Source organism: Sus scrofa, unplaced genomic scaffold (assembly GCF_000003025.6).
Source record: "Sus scrofa isolate TJ Tabasco breed Duroc unplaced genomic scaffold, Sscrofa11.1 Contig324, whole genome shotgun sequence".
In the NCBI taxonomy this organism is placed as follows: Eukaryota; Metazoa; Chordata; class Mammalia; order Artiodactyla; family Suidae; genus Sus; species Sus scrofa.
The window spans coordinates 12,037-29,095 of NW_018085176.1; the positions used below are offsets into that span (position 1 = coordinate 12,037).

The 17,059-nt window shown below is 46.2% G+C and overlaps 1 protein-coding gene and 1 long non-coding RNA gene across 5 annotated transcripts in view; one reads left to right on the top strand and one right to left on the bottom strand.

The window, feature by feature from the left end:
- Positions 1–496: 496 nt before the first annotated feature.
- Positions 497–4,602, bottom strand: LOC110258714. Its single transcript, XR_002341228.1, has 3 exons — positions 4,399–4,602; positions 4,011–4,198; positions 497–3,912 (listed from the first exon to the last, which is right to left on the bottom strand). It is a non-coding gene; the product is annotated as an uncharacterized LOC110258714 (long non-coding RNA).
- Positions 4,603–10,755: 6,153 nt separating this feature from the next.
- LOC106509328 overlaps positions 10,756–17,059 on the top strand; it is a 29,282-nt gene continuing 22,978 nt past the window's right edge. For 3 of the 4 annotated variants that reach the window (XM_021081982.1, XM_021081985.1, XM_021081983.1), the window contains exons 1-2: positions 10,756–11,073; positions 11,532–11,774. In XM_021081982.1, coding sequence (XP_020937641.1) covers positions 10,829–11,073; positions 11,532–11,774 — 488 coding nt within the window. In that variant the 5' untranslated portion in view covers positions 10,756–10,828. Of the gene's footprint in view, positions 11,074–11,531; positions 11,775–12,565; positions 13,228–17,059 lie in introns of those variants that run through there. The other variant, XM_021081984.1, reaches the window with a different exon arrangement.

Here is a 17,059-nt window from a genome sequence, read left to right on the forward strand (position 1 = left end):
ATGATCCATACACATAAATAAATCATCACCATAAATCACCACCTGAAAACTTAAACCGTAATGGTAAACATTCACCAGCCCCAACCCCCACACAAGTCCCAGCCCTAACACTAACCCTTCAAACCAGTAGCACCAAGCCAAAGAGTACCTTACAAATAGGAATGTAAGAATCCTCCACAAAATAAGAGCACTGTGGAACCCGCAGAGCATTAAATGGATAATATCACAAGCAAGTGTGTCTACAACAGAAATTGGAGATGGTTCACAAGCAAGTGCATCTACAAGAGAAATTTCAGGTTGGTCGACATACTGAAACCAATCAATGAATTAGACCGCAATAAAGATGTGAGGTAAAAACACATGATCATAACAATTAGTGAAGACAAGGCTGTAATCAACCTCTAGTGTTATTTCATGTTACAAACACTCAAGAATGTAAGAATAAAATTAAAGATTGTTCAATATGGAAAAAAGCAGTATGCAAAGCCACAGCAAATTTTGTGCTCAAAAGTAAAGACAAACATTTATTCCTGAAACCAGAAACAAGGCCGGGAAGCTGGCCTTCACCACCGTTACTCCACAGTGTACTAGAAGTTCTACCTGAGGTCTTGAAGAAGGAAGTCAAAGGCGTCCACGTGTGGATGGACACATTAAAACTGCGCCAATGCACAAAACACGGGTAACATCATCATATATAAAACTTCCTATAACAACAAAAAATTATTGGACCTGGTAAACGAATTCAGCAAAGTTACAGGACAAAATATCAATTCACAAAAATATGTATGTATACACTAGTAATGAATAATCTGAAAAAGAGTATATAAAAACAATTCCATTTACAATAATGTCAACATTACTATGTAGGAATATATTTACTCCAGAAATAAGACAGGTTTTTATCTTTGTAAAGTTGTATGTTCAAAATTAATGGAAAATAAATTACTTTTGAAAACTCCATGTCAATACCGTGCCAGAAAAGCAGGGAAAACCTCAAACTTCTATATGAAGGCCAAGTCTTCCCAGATTCACTTGACCCAAAGTCCATGTGTAACTTTGAGACACTGAGGGAAAATTCTACTCGGAGCCACTTTCTTCTGAGCTGTGAATGACATGAATGCAGTAGAAGCAGTGGATTTTTAACTTCCAATGTTTCACACTATTCCACCAAAAAAGCTATTAGAACTAATACATGAATTCAGTAAATTCACAGCATCAACACATAGATATCAATGGCCCTGAGCTGTTTCTACCTAAAGACCTGCACTGTCCCTAACCAAGGCCGAGCTGTCTCCAACAAATGGCCTGCTCTGCCACTAATGAAGACCCTGCACTGTCCCCAATAAAGGCCCTGTTTGGTTTCCTAGTAAGTCCCTGAGCTGCGCCTAAGACTCTGAGCTATCTCTAAAAAAGTTACTGCAGTGTTCCTTACTAAGGCACTGCTGTCTCCCTAACTTAGGCCCTACACAGTCTCTGCCCTGCTCTTACTCATCTAACTGAAGCCCTGAGCTGTCACTGATGAAGTCCATCCTCTGGCCCTAACTAGACCTAAACGCTCCCTAACTGAACCCCTGAACTATCCCTAGGTCCCTACTCTCTCCTCATAAGCCCCTGGACTGCCTCTAACTAAAACCCTAAGCTGACCCTGATTAAGTCCATGTTCTGGCCCTAACTAGACCTAAACTCTCCCTAACTAAACCCCTGAGCTGTCCCTAGGTCCCTACTCTCTCCTAATAAGCCCCTGGACTGCCTCTAACTAAAACCCTGAGCTGATCCTAACAACCGCCTTGTACTGTCCGTCCGTAACTGAGGCCCGAGCTGTCTCTGTCTAAAGCCCTGGGCTGTCACTAAGTAGACGGATCCTAACTAAGAACCTACGCTGTGTCCAACAACGGACAAAGAACATTCCCCACGCTGTCCTCAACTTAGACCCTGCACTGTTACTAAGGTCGTGCGCTGTCCTTAACTCCGGCCAAGTTATTCCCTAATTAAGAATTTTGCAGTCACAACTAAAGCCCTGACATTGGGCATTAGGCCTTGCCTTCCCTAACTAAGGACCTTATGTGTCCTTATACTAGACTAATGTTTCCCTAACTAAGGACCTTCTGTGTCTTTACACTAGACTCGTATCTTTCTTTACTAAGGCCCTGAATTATCTCCAACTATGGCCCTAAATCTGTCCTTAAGTAAAGTCCTATTGCTGTCCTCAACTTAGACCCTGCACTGTTCCTAAGGCCTGCTCCATCCCTAACAAGGCCCTGGACAACTCCTAACTGAACTCCTGACACTGCCCCTAAGTCCCTATTCTATCTGCAGCCATGGCCCTGCGGGGACCATGCTGTCCTTAATACCCCTATATGACCTTAACTAAGGCCCTGAGTATCTCCAACTAAGGCCCAGATCCTGCCCCTAACTATGTCCAACTATGGCCTTGACTCTGTCCCTATGAAAAGTCCTAAGGCTGTCCCCCTCTTAGAGACTGTGCCATTGCTAATGTGACACACTGTCCTTAACTAAGGCCTAGTTATGTCCCTAACAGGGCACTGCGGTCCAAACCTAAGGCTCTGACACTGTGTTTAACTCAGACCTTGAGCTTCTGTGATGAAGACTCTTAAGTGTCCTTATCTAATACCCTTATATGTCCTTAACTAAGGCCTTGATTACATCCACGTAAGGCCCAGATCCTGCCCCTGAGGCCCTGTGCTGTGTCTGACTTGGTCTTGAATGGGCCCAAGAGAAAAGCCCTACTGCCATCCTTATCTTAGGCACTGCACCATTCCTAAGGCTGCACACCATCCTTGACTAAGGCTCAGTTATGTCCATAACTAAGATCACTGCTGTCCAAACCCAAGGCCCTGGCAGTGTACCTAATGAAGACCCAGGGCTGTCCCTAACAAAGACACTGGCACTGTCCTTAATGAAAGCCCTGAACTGCCCCTAAACATAGTTCTGCCCTGTGCCAGGCACTGTTCCTGGCTTAAAGCCCTACACTGCCCCTATTTGAGACCGTTATGTGTCCTTCGCTAAGTCCCTGAGTTATCTCAAAGACCCTGTGCTATGTCAAACTATGGCCTTGACTTTGTCCCTAAGAAAAATCCTAGTGCCGTCAAGTTTTGAAGACTTTTCCCAATTTTTTCTTTTCAGTCTCAGGAATTAGAGATGGTCTAGACAGGTGTTCCTGGGAGCCCAGGTCAAGGCAAATGCAAGAAAAGCAGGTTCCCTAGAGGGACTTATTCTCTCAAGTTCAGAATCCTGAAAAGAGGTTCTCTCAAGCTTGATTTTTTTAAATCGCACATGCAAAAACCATCTTTCTCTGGACTCTAAACAATGTTGTGGCCATACAGTTAAACCATTTTTTTCTTCTTAGTCTTAGCCTCTTTCCAACCAGACAGAATTCTGGACAGGGCTCTGCGGTGGAACAGAACCAGACCTTCCTCTTTCACTCGGCAGAATGGCCGTTACAACGTCAACACAGAACATAAAGTACAAATCCCACAAGCACGGTGTTCATCAGACACTCCCTTACGTGCAAGACTGTAGCCTCTCCGAAGACCTGCAGAGACAGAGACCCTTCGGATCTGAGTCCTAATGAATGGAGGAAATGGACATGTCTCGGGTCCTCGAAGGTCTCAAAGGGACGGAAAGAGGGCAGCTCGTGAGAAGAGACCTGGAAAATGTCAGAAATTCTCTTTTCCCTTACCCGGTTGGGGCACTCTGGCCGGTCATCCTCCTCAGAATACCAGGGACCAGAGGGTCCTGGTCATAGCCACTGGGTCGGGTCCATCAGCAGGCGAGTTGGTGCCCAAGTCCCCAAGTGGTTGGGACGTCGGTCAGGAGGAAGAAGGGACATCTGCCAGCGTCGCGAATCCTGAAAAGACTTCTTTCCAAGTTAGCTTTCTCTAATAACTGCATCTGCAATAAAAGAGCCCATTCTGACTAATTCTTAGGGCAAAAATCCTCCTTTACTATTTTATTAAGTAGATATTTGCAAGTGTAAGTTTTGTACGTACACACAAAATCTGGCTGAGGTGTTAGTTGAAAGCTGGCTTTCCAATGCTCCTCGTTTTTCTGCTTGAGACTCCATTTCCCATTTTAAAGTTGAATTTGGCAGCGATAAAGTTTACCCATGACATTGTGTGGTGGGCCAGTATGCTGCTTGAGAGCTTCATTCTGAAACTGACAGCACGAACGGCTGAACCTAGAACACAGATTGGGACTTGAACCCACGTGCTTTAAACTCGAAACCAGCCAAAACCCAGACTGGGACTTAAATCCATGTGCCGGGACTTGAATCCAGCCAAAATCCATATTGGGACTTGAACCCATGTTCTGGGACTCAAACCCAGCCTAAAGCCAGATTGGGACTTAAACCCGAGGTTTTAAATTAGAATTACTCACCCTGTGCCTGGACTCACTGAGCTTCAGGTTCTCTATGCCTCTGCTCAGAAGGAATTCAGTGAGAGACAAAGAGGCAAGAAACAGAGTTATTGTGATAGGAAGTTTGTGAGAGATGCAAGCGGGAAATAAAGGAAGCTCTGTTCCAAGGATCCAGGGGTCCGCAGTTTTATCTTCCAAGGTAAGTGGGGGTTGGAAACGCCCGCCTCTTCCTTTCTGGGAGGAGTAGCTCCTCCTTAAGTATCTGGTAAAGGGCATATTCAAATCAGCTGAAGGGCGGTCCTCAAATTCTTGCCCTCGGTCTGAATCTGAATGCAGGGCTCATCCCATCCCCCATCCAATGACCTGAGGCAATTCTCACGCCTCCACTAATCAAGCAAGTCTTTCTTGAACTTGCAGAGGTCTCCCAAAATCCCCCAGGTTTCCCCCTTTAGCGATGATCCCCTATTGGGACTTCTCGACCACCTGTGCCTACTCTGTCCCTGGCAATTCCTCTAGGTTTTAGCTCGGCATTGCTTCAGCTCTCTCTCACGTGTCTCTCGGGTCTCCCAGTGACATCTAGGACAACACAGGTGCTCGGGTCACTGAATGGCTAGTTCTTACTCACATCCCTGGTTGAGCAGGTGGTAATGAATGAGTGGGTTTCCCTATGGGACCACTGCATGGTGTGGGGGCTCGGCCTCCACCACCCCCATTAAATGTCTCAGTCACCAACAGGGAGGAGCCCTGTCCCTTTTCCTTTTTTTTTTTTTTTTTGGTCTTTTTTTTTGTTGTTTTTGTTGTTGCTGCTGCTATTTCTTGGGCCACTCCCGCGGCATATGGAGGTTCCCAGGCTAGGGGTTGAATCGGAGCTGTAGCCACCAGCCTATGCCAGAGCCACAGCAACGCGGGATCCGATCCGCGTCTGCAACCTACACCACAGCTCACGGCAACGCCGGATCATTAACCCACTGAGCAAGGGCAGGGACCGCACCCTCAACCTCATGGTTCCTAGTCGGATTCGTTAACCACTGCGCCACGACGGGAACTCCCTGTCCCTTTTCTTGAGAGCACACACTCTCAAGTAACACCTTCACCTTTACCCGACATATTATATTAAGGGAGACAAATTGAGGAAAAACATATCACCCTGTTTTCGAACCACTCAGTCCAGAACACTCAGTCTCTTTCCTAGGTACCCTCAGATGGACATACAAGGAATATTAGGGGGGGTCTGGCATGTAGACAAAGGAACCACCACGTGTCTGACCTTGGCCTCCAGCCCTGTGGAGACTCAGGAAGCCCCACCACACACAATGTTGTCAGCAGAGCCCAGCCTGGAGCCAGGCCCATGTAGCCTGGACACTTCCATGAGACTCAAAGTGACCTCTGGAGCCAGGAACAGAGGTCCAGCCTCTCTGTGGGCAGGTAAACCTGCACCACATGCCCAGGGGCAATGCCCTTTCCATGAGGTCAGCACAGGCACGGAGGGGCCACCAGGTGCCTGCCAGTGTGTCTCATGCAGGGACCACTGACCACACTATCCTGCTCTGCTCACAAGAGCAAGGCCAATGAGGGGACAACAGGGGGTGGGAACAAATTCAGGCCAAGGTTGGGCCAGGTGAGAAAGGGCCCAAAGAGTGAGAACGTGGCTGCCAAGGGAATTCCTGGCCGACTTCTTATCAGGTAACTTACAGGGTGAGAGCAGGAACTGATGGATGACTGGAAGCATTTGCTGCTTTGACCTGCATGGCCGAGGGGTCACGGGAACAATTTGTAGTGAACATGGGGAGGAGCAGTACTTACAAACAGGATGTGCTGTGTCACAGTTCCTGAATAGGGCACCGTGCTCATGGGTGCCAGGAACACATCGGTGTTCATTGTCTGGGGACTAACAGCATAGAGGCCCCCTGGTCCTAATAACTATTAAACAGTCCATTAACTAAAAAACAATGTCCTGCTCCTCCAGGAGCTGCACCCCCTTCCCATCGGAATGTTGATGCAATTAAAAAATATTCTTGAGTGGCTTTTTCTTCCCAATAATGTCACAAAATCTTTGTCTCCATACCTTGACATGATGGCACAACTTATTCTAAAAGGTCTTACTCATTGTGTACAAATGTCCAGAAAATATTTAAATAATGTAATTGTTAGTTTAACTGTTAGGAAATCCAAAATTGTTTTCAAAACCATATAAATTGGCAAATTGCTTTTGCAGATTATGTAGGATCAATAGATAGTCATTATCCAAAAAACCTATTTTACAATTTATAAAGCAAACTCAATGGATTCTTCCCCAAAAAGTGAAGGATTCACCCATCATTAAAGCCCCTGTGATCTTTACTGTGGGACTAGTAAAGGGAAGGCCGGATATGGGGCTAATCAATCTAAAATTATAGAAATGCCTGGCCTTTCTGCCCAACAGGCTGAACTAACTGCTGTAATCCATGCCTTGAGGGACTATCCTGAGCCAATCGATATTCTTTCTGATTTGGCATATGTAGTTCTTGCTGCCAAAATGATTGAAACTGCTACCATTACACAAAATTTACCTATCTTGTTATTTGATTTGTTTACAGAATTACAAAGTGTTGTAAGGGAAAGAAGATAGCCATTTTATTATATTACTCATATCAGAACACATACTAAATTACCTGCGCCTCTAGTTGCAGGAAATGAAGACATTGACCACTTGGTGACACCTGTGTTACAGGACGCTCAACATTTCATGATTTAACACATGTAAATGTGCAAGGCCTTAAAAAGAGATTTGGAATAACATGGGCTAAAGCCAAGACAACTGTACATCAATGTCCTGCATGTCAAACTATTAACAATCCCTCTCAATCCGAGCCTGGAGTTAACCCTAGGGGACTTGTCCCAAATGCTCTTTGACGAAAGGATGTTACTCATTAGTCATCTTTTAAAAAGTTGTCATTTTTTCATGCGTGTATTGACACTTACTCTAAATTTATTTGGGCTACTGCGCAATCTGGTGAATCAGCTGAACATGTTATTCATCAGGTATATGCCTGTTTTGTAGTCATGGGCCTGCTGCAAGCAATTAAAACTAATAATGGTCCAGCATATATCAGTTATCAATTTAAAATATCCCTGGATGCCTGACATTTTGCTCCCTCCACTGGCCTCCCTTACAACCCCTAAGGACAGGCTATAGTGGAATGAGCCAATTTATATATAAAACAGGCTCTTGAAAAACAAAAAGGGGGAGACAGAAATAGTTAAGTCACAACAAACACTTTTAAACAAAACCTTATTCACTTTAAATTTTTTAAACTTGGCCTCTGATGAAAATATGGCTGCAGAAAGACATTTTAATACAGAATGAAATAAAATTAACTTTCCTCAGGCTGAACAGCCCTTGATTTGGTGACAGGATCCATGAGCAAATGTCTGGTCCCCGGGAAAATTTATTACGTGGGGTAGGGGATATGCTTGTATTTCACCAGGTCATGGATTACAAACTGCTCAGATTCCATCAAGAAGAATCAAACCATATCATGAATGAGCCCATGAGGCATCCCTTGACTCCAGACCCCAGAAAAAGGATGATGGATGAGAACATACTGAAGAGACCCAGATTCATGATTTGGGATCCAGAGCTGCCCACCATGGATACAGCAGCAACATCTGTGACACCAACTCGTGTGTCACTGCCACAGACCCGAAGGGCTCATCTTCCCACTTGGGGTCAGATCAAACTTATCACCCAAGAAGCTGAAAATCTACTAAGAAGAAAAGGAAAGCCTCTCACTCCAAATAATTTGGTCCTAGCTCTCTTTACTTTGGTTTCTATCGCAGTGAGTATTCCCTTAGCAGCATTGGGAGAAACTAATCATACCTACTGGGCCTATGTCCCCAATCCTCCTTTATTGAGACCTGTGGAATGGGGTGAGGCTCCAGTGCATATATTTATCTATTAATGATTTATCCTGGGTCCCTGGGCTGGAGGATGACAAACTGCCCTATTTTTTTTAAAAAAAAGAAGGGATACCTTTTCATCAAATTGTAAAGTTTAAAAATTGGCTGATTTGTATTGGGAAAAAAAACTTTATGTTTAACTCCTGAAGCTCAAATGTGGCTTTCAGGAAATGTAAATATGCCCACTAGTGAAGATTTATATTTAGTTACAGACTGGAGTTTCACTTACTGTCAGGTGAAACCAGTTAATATGGGGATGCCTGACAGGACTTTGTGTCCCTTAAAAAGGACAGATACCTTCAAGAGAATGAAAGATCAAATTCATTGAAATGTATGCAGGACAACAGAGGGGGTCATACTGCTTAATTGTTCCTATGGAACTGTGCAGGATTGGTCCCCTGAGGGGAAGCCGATTCCTGCCTGTATGGGTCATCAACCTCTGTGTTCTGTTAATGAATTACTCTCTTGGATGGTCTCTGGCCAATCAGACCAACAAAAAGTAATAATTAAAGCCAAAAGCTTTAATTTGGAAAGATTCAGGCCTTGTGCCTCCCTATCCTCAATTTGATAATACCAAGTCTCAAATTGACTTATGGAAGATTACTCTTAACTTTTAAAATACTCAAACCTGGGATGGAAATTATACTTATAAAAAGTCAAAAAGGAAAATCAATGAATCTTTTACTTCTTATTGTGTTACTCCCTATGAGTACAATTCTAGTGTAACATCATGGAAAAAGACTAAGAGACATTTATGAGGTCACTCAGTTAAGTTGACTCTGGATATATAAAAAACTGCAGACTAGAGTCCTGAGTATTCAAAAGGCCTCTCTACAAAATATACCTCATAAAGATGTACTGGAGTATATTCTGGAAAATTTAAAAATAACCCTTCAAAATGGTTTAAAGATTTTGGTGGAGGAATAATCTGATCATTAATTGCATTTCTAGGATTCTTAATAATTTTCTATTTAGTCTATAGATGCATGAAGCGAACAATCCAAGAAGTAATGGAGAAAAAAGTTGCAAGATCTACTTTTGTCCTCCCACAAAAACAAAAAGGGGGAGATGTTACAAGACATGTTTCTACAATATTTTCTTGGCCTCTTTGCTGAAAACTCTCTCTCGTTCTGCTTTACTTTACCCCATCCTCCTGCTTGAAAAACAGTCGCAGTGATGGTGAATGACTTATGCTTAAGAACAAAGACCTAAAGGCATAAGTTAGTCACAGGGTCAGCGGAATGAGGACTTAACACGTTGGTCTGGGCAAGCCAGGCCTGTGCAGATTGGTGCACCATTTGCAAAGCATGATACATCCTCTTAAAAATAAAAGAGGAGCCCCATAGCCCCACAGGGTTTATGAGGGGTCATTAGCTGGATTTGCATTAGCAAAGAAGAACAAAGGTGCAAACCTAGGCAAGCCTGGTTGCTGCAGATAAGCACGCAGTCTGCAGAAGCACAATGGTGATTCTCTAGATGCTATGCATAGACAGCTGATGCCAAGCTTCCTCATATGCTAATGATTCTTTTTTAAGGTAACTTTCCTTTCCTTTGTATTTGCATTTAAGTATGATGCTTTTTATGTATGTGCCATCCTTTTTTTTTTTTTTTTTTTTTTGTCTTTTTGCCATTTCTTGGGCCACTCCCACGGCATATGGAGGTTCCCAGGCTAGGGGTCTAATCAGAGCTGTAGCTGCCAGCCTACACCAGAGCCACAGCAACATGGGATCAGAGCCACATCTGTGACCCACACCACAGCTCACGGCAATGCAGGATCATTAACCCATTGAGCAAGGGCAGGGGTCAAACCCGCAACCTCATGGTGTTGCGGAAACCGCAAAAACTGTGGCAATGGAAGGAGACAAACAGTACTCGGAGATATGGAAAAGCAAGGTTTATTCAGCACTGGTGCGGGCTCAGAGGCGTCGCCTCCAGAGTCTGAGCACCAGGTCTTTGTTCTCAGTAACGTTTATACACTACAAGGTCTTGATTTTCCCATGTAAGCATCCGGGACCTCCCCCATCCCCAAGCAGACAGTGTGCCTCCCTAAGAAACTGAGCAAGCAAGGTTGCAGAAGCAGAACTGATGAGCAATGCTGGGTACCTGATGAGCAGGGCTGCTGGCTTGGACAGAGAGCACACAATTGTTACATTATTACAGGAAGGGTGGTGTAGTGATGAGCACAGCTGGAAAGGCTTGCAGCTGCCTTCTTAGCCAAGGGGGGGTTGTTCTTTAGTTAAAACTCCATTTCAATGGTTCCTAGTTGGATTTGTTAACCACTGCACCACGATGGGAACACCCTGCTAATGATTGTTAAATGCCTAAAGGTCAGAGTAAAAGCTTAATCCGCAACCGGCTATGTGACTTTTAGAAAAACCTATATCCTGAACCTACAACCCCCTTCTCACGTGATGTAATCCTAAAAAACAAAATAAAAGCAGTGTGGTTTCTTAAGGCGGTGCTTTTGGTCCCTGAGACTTGAGTTCCCCGGCTCCCACTTTACTTCAGATCAATGTCTCTGTGTCTTATGTTAACTTTTTTCCTCAAGTTCCACAGCGCCGTTCTTCAGCCCCATCCTGCTGAGCTGGTCTCAGCAAGTGGCGCCCAACGTGGGGCAGACAGGCGGGCACGAGGAATGAAGGACTGCGACGACAGCGGAATTTTTCTTCACTGGAAGTGCTGTGGAGCCCTGAGAAGAAGGGAGGAATTTTGCGTGGCCACGCTAAAGAAATCCTGCGGATACGTTCCCTCTCTCAGGTATTTACAGGGTAACATGGGAAATAAGGCAATTGCAGGAAACTCTAGTCCTTACATTTGTTTGTTAGGACAAGTCCTTAAAAAAGGGGGTGCAAAAACAAGTGAAAGACAGCTTTTGGAGCCTTTTCAGACTATTGAGAAACATTGTGATTGGTTTCCTCCATTAGAAACGTTAGATGTAAGGATATGGGAAACGGTAGGAAGGGAACTTAGGGTATTAAATGATGAGGGCGGTCCAATTCCTGTGTCCATTGGAGTACTTGGAGCTTAAGTAAATCAGTTTTAGAACCAACACAGACCACAGAGGACTTAGAGACAAAAGAAGAAGGAGAGTTTACACCTTTGTGGGAGGAACCTAAATATACAGTCCCTGAACAAAATTATCATAGAGAACATTTGGCTCCAGAGCCTTTGGTTCCAAATTTTGATTCTGATATTCCTCCATTGCCTCCTATTAGGAGTGAGGTGATGAGGACTCATCAAGCCTCCACTTCCAGGGTTATAAAGAAATTGAGCGCTATCCCTGATTGCTGGGCTCGTGGATCTCCATTTAAGGCCAAAGGGCAGCAGGTGAGGCGGCCTTTAGAGTCTCCTTCCCACTTGGCCGAGCCCAGACCTGTGTCTTCACTTTCAGCTCTGCTGTCCCATGAGCTTTCTCATCACCTCAGTGGCACAAAAGGGCTGAGCCTGCCGGAGTCAAGGTAATGTGTTCAACTTTATCATGAAAGTTTTAAAAACAGTGAAGATAACCCAGAATCAAGTGAGAAGAGGAGGGGACTGACTTCTCTGGGACAAGTGTTGGGGGAGGAGATGGACCCTGCATTTCTTTCTATGGTCCTAGCCACTCCCAGGGACCCAGCTCACAACGGGGGCCCACCCAGCACAGCCCTGGTATCAACCAAGGGGATGTGAGCTGAGGCACAGGGTTTGGGGAGGTGGAGTCACTCTGAGGGTGGATGTGGTACCCGGGTAGGGAGTCTGGGGAGTTGGGGTGGAAGCCTCACTCCCCCCACCCCACCCCCCACAGTCCTGGCTCTGTGGTCCTTGAGTTGTGGATTCCAGGCCCCCATTTGTGCGGATTCCTGCAGTGTTTGCTGAGGGGTCAGTTTGGAAGAGTTGACCTCAGTGTGAAGCTCAGCCTGTTTGCATCTCAAGACCCTGCATTTAGGGACGGCATATGAGGGACAGTGTGTCTGGGGCTCAGATGAACCATGATGTGACTGGCCATGTGGGTCCCTCTGGTCCCATCTCTTGGGCTGAGCCTCATCTGCATCATCGCTGTCCCCACTGGTGCTCTGGGGACTCAGGTGTCCCTGCTCCCCTCTCCCTGCAGGTTGGGGAGAGGCTGCTTGCTGGGTGGTCTCTGCTCCTTTGGCAGGAAGGACCCTGCAGGGGGGACCACAGAGTGTGGGCTCTGATCCCAAGAACATGGGGCCTGCATAGCACACAGCATCAGGGCTATGACAAGTGTGTGGGCTGTCTCATCACACAGAGTGTTCCTAAAACTCCACGAAGGTGGCGTGATGGGAGGCCTGGGATGCCAGAGGCCATGTTCCTGTCCAGAAGCTCAGGCAGCACATCCACCCTGGACTCCGGATTCACCCTGCATCTCCGCCATCTCCCTCTGTCATGTCTTGAACTCAGGAAAACAATGTGTACTGATCATTCTCCACAATATAGGCCTGGTCACATCAGAATCAGGGCCTCTAATTTAGGCATCCTGGAATAGGAGCTGTTTTGGGGCCTAAAGAGGGAACGCCTAATGAGTGTAAAACATTTTCAGGTGAAATTAATTTTCAATGATTAGATTACTGGAATAGGAGCTGTTTTTAGGCCTAAAGAAGGAATAGCTAATGACTTAAAACATTTTCAGGTGAAATTCATATTCAATGATTGTATTACTCAGCTGTTGACTTCTATTAGTCATAATTCTCCTGGTTTTAGATCTGATGTAGAGGTTTAAATCTTCACCATCTGTGTATTAGCAGCTTCAGGGTCATTGATGACCTGCGGTTTTTAGGGAGGAGTGACTGATTTCATGTATCATGTAGAGGACTGGCAATGCAGATGGGAAGTTAAGATTAGAACAGTGGGAGTTCCCGCTGTGGTGAAACGGGATCAGCAGCATCTCTGGAGCAATGGGAAGCGGTTTCCACCCCCAGTCCAGCACAGTGGGTTAAGAACCCAGCATTGCCACAGCTGCAGCATAGGTTGCATCTGCAGCTCAGATCTGATCCCTTGCCTGGGAACTCCATATGCTGCAGTGTGGCCAGAAGAAGAAAAAAAATGGATCCCAGATGGTGGTGGATTCTGTAGGCCATAGAAGGTGTCATGAATTTCCTCTCGCTGTAACAGGAAGCCAGTAAGGCATTTAAGAGCCAGAGTCACATGATTAGATTGACTTGAAGGGCAGACATAGGCACAATCGTGATGTATCTGTGAAATGTAAGAATTACGCCCTGACCTGAATAGAAGACGGCCACTAGAAAACCATGAAAAATGGGGTCATGATAGATAATGCCACCCAGAAATGGGTTTAGACTTTATGTAATTTTTTTAAAAAGTTTAGAACAGCAGCTGGTAAATGGTTCAGATTGTCCTACGTATGCATCCAGTGTATGTGTATGAATCAGTTTCGTTGTCAATATTAGTAAAATAATATAAAAGACAAGAGAACTTATCCAACAATGGGTATTTGCTGGCGTTTTGACCAAACCCACCAACAACCTCACCTCTGAGCCTGGATAGGCAAGCAGCCTTGGAGCTGCACAGGGTCCGGAAGGTACTCTGGTGCCGTCTCGTGGCCATCTGCTCTAACAGCAACTCTCAGGATTTCCTCCTCTCTCTGCATTGCCCTTGGGCAATATGCCCGTTGGTTTTCCTTCCCCCTCTTTCTTTAAATACCGAGAAGTGCTCCACTAAGTAAGCTGTCTCGCTGAATGTCTTCCAAGACACTGAGGCCAACCTACACCAGAACAATCCATTCACAACCTCAGCTCCAACCCATCATGTCATGACAGCCTTATTCAATTTTTCATATATTTGTGCACTTATGTTTTTATGAATGTAACTGTGTATGGATGTAATTATTGATTGATTTTCTTGACCTTAGGTACATTATCCATTCATGCCTACCTATCTTTCTTTCTCTTTGTTTCTTCCTTCTTTTCTTTCTTTACCTCAGCTGAAGCATGAGTGAGTTGTCTGCCCATTGACGGATTTCAAGAAAGAGAAGTTATCAATCCCACCGCAGGGACAAAGGCAGATGCTTTACCCAGGGAGCCAGGAGGGATCTCTGGGAGAGCTTTCTTTATATCAATCTACCAGCCTTAATTCCCCAGACCTGGCTTTCGATCAGGTCTTCCTATCAGGTGTATAGAGAGAAAAAAACGAGGCTCATAGGGAAAGAAAAGAACGGAGTTTCAGGATACCTCTTGAGAGAAAAAGAACAAGGATTAGAGCAGCTGCTCACCAATCCATCCTCCATTCACCTCCCGCAGGCACTTGATCCAGATCACAAACCCCCGCTCAGCCTGGGGTTTCAAAATTGCCAGCTCCGACTTCACAAGCCATGGTACCCTAGTCCAGACTCCTGCCTCTTGAGAAACAACAGGCTGTCTGATTCCACTGAACCTGCCAAGCTTTCTTACCGCTGTGACACCCAGGCAGGCTGCAAATCCACATCCAATGCTGAAAGGGCACCTGTGTCCTCTGCCTGACAGGAGGCATCTTGGCCCAGAGAGTCCCAGGTGCCCTGAAGACAACCCTGAATCTTTTTTTCATTCAAGAGACCTAGTGAAACTTCCCCCTTGCCTTTCCACAGAAGCCTCTGTTTCAGTACCACACCAGGCTATAGAGGCCTGACCAAACCCAGGTCTGATGAATTAGGCAAAGTCTATTGATATCAAGAAAGCTCTCATGGAGTTCCCTCATGGCTGCCTGGTTAAGAGCTTGTCTCTGTCACTGCTGGGGCTGTGATAGAGTGCTTGCTGGGGCTTCAGCCAAATGCATGCAGCTCAGCTTCCTTCCCCCTCTTTCTTTAATACTGAGAAGCTCCTGCCAATATGGGCTATATCTCTCTCAAAGTCTTTCAGAGCAGTGAGCCCAACCTAACTCCAATCCTAACCCTCTAATCCTAACCCCCAAACCAAAACCCTAAGCCTCTAACCCTAACCTCTCACCCCAAGCCAAACCCTAGCACCAAATCCGATCCCAAACCCCAACCAGAACCCAAACCCTGACCCCTAACCCTAAACCTAACCCCCACCCTAAACCCTAACCCTAACCCATCAGGTGCCTATGATTGTGGGAAATGGGCCTTGCTCCTCAGGTTCTGTACAAAGAGCATGTGGAGTCCTGAGGGTCAAGATAGACTTGGGGCTGCAGCTCTAGCTCATTTTCTAATTTTTAACTGGCTCATGAGTGGGAGACTATTTCAAGAAGATTCTCTCCTCATGAGAGAAATCCTGGAAGTAGGGAGAAGAGGGGAGGTGGGTGGAAACAGGGGCCAGGTACCCTGGTGCATTGGAAGCCTCTGGAAGACCCACTGGAGGGAGGCTGCATGGAGAAAAGTCCAGGGCCACAGACCTGCCCAGGAGCTGCTGTTAGTTCAGACACTGCCCTAAGGTGCTCAGGGTCCGCTCTAACAAGGGGGGCTGGGGGAGGGGTCTGCAGTGAAGTCTCTGTATGTGGTTCCTGTGTGCTGATCACTGTCAGGGTGCCCGCCCAGGTGAGCTCCATATCCTGGGAGGAGCCTGCCCTTGTGAGCCCCAGGGGCTGCTGGGTTATTGCTCAGGTGAGCTCCATATCCTGGGCAAGGCCTGCCCTTGTGAGCCCTGGGTGATGATGGGTGATTGCCCAGGTGAGCTCCATATACAAGGCATGACCTGCCCTCATGAGCCCCAGGGGCTGCTGGGTTATTGCCAAGGTGACCTGCATAACCCAGGCAGGGCCTGCTCTCGTGAGCCCTGGGAACTGGGAGGGGCTTGTGAACAAGCATCCTTTGCAGTTGGTACAGAGTTGTTCAGTGTGATTCTCCTGGGGGCATTGCTGGAATGAAATGAGAACCAGAAAGTGCTGCAGGTCCTTGGACCCCTACCCAGGCTCATCCAGAGTGACAAGGTCAGTAGGTGGGTGCTGGCCACTGTGCCACATGAGGGAGGCCCCAGCTTTTTTCACCTGATGACATGGAGGCTTCCTTAGGACAGAGTGGACAGCCCACCCCAGGCGGGAGCTCCTGGTGACCCTCAGGGGACATGGGAGGGAGAGGCCAGGAGGGAGGGGAGAGGGTGCCCAGGCAGAGCCATGGGCTGGAAGACCAATGGGGATCTTTCTGGGTCTGAGCTGGGAGTGGACAAGCAGGTGGTAAGTGTGACCTTCTGACATGAGCCTAAACCCACTTCAGGGGGAAATGCCTGCTGCATGACCCCAACACAGGATTGTAAGGCAAATTCCATGATAGAAAGGATTTGAAGGATGAATCCCACTGAAGGGAAGGCTCACAAAATGAATCTTCCTAAGCGGAGGCCTGTGAGCTGGTCCCCTCAGAGGAGGGCCGTGGAAACTGCCATGGCAGGTAATCCCCCTGAGGGGGCAGCAGGTGCGCTTCTGCTGGTCACTGTGCACAGCACAGGCCTGGCCCTGCGGACATCAGGACCTAGTAATCTAGGTGTCCTCGGGTAGCCTCTGTTTTTAGGCATAAAAGGGGAGCAGCTCAGGAGGGTAAAACATTTTCAGAGGATATATTTGATGACTGCAGACCTTGGTTGTTGATTTCTTTCAGTCATAATCCTCCTGGTTTTAGATCTGATGTGGGTATCATAGAGGAGTCAAAATTTAAGTTTTCACAATCTGTATTTGTGGCTTCAGTATCATTGATGACAGTGTAATGGTTAGGGAAGAATTATTGATTCCTGTGTCATGTAAAGAATTTGCAATGATGATAGGACAGTTAAGATTATAATGGCGGCTTAGCGAATGGTTCAAG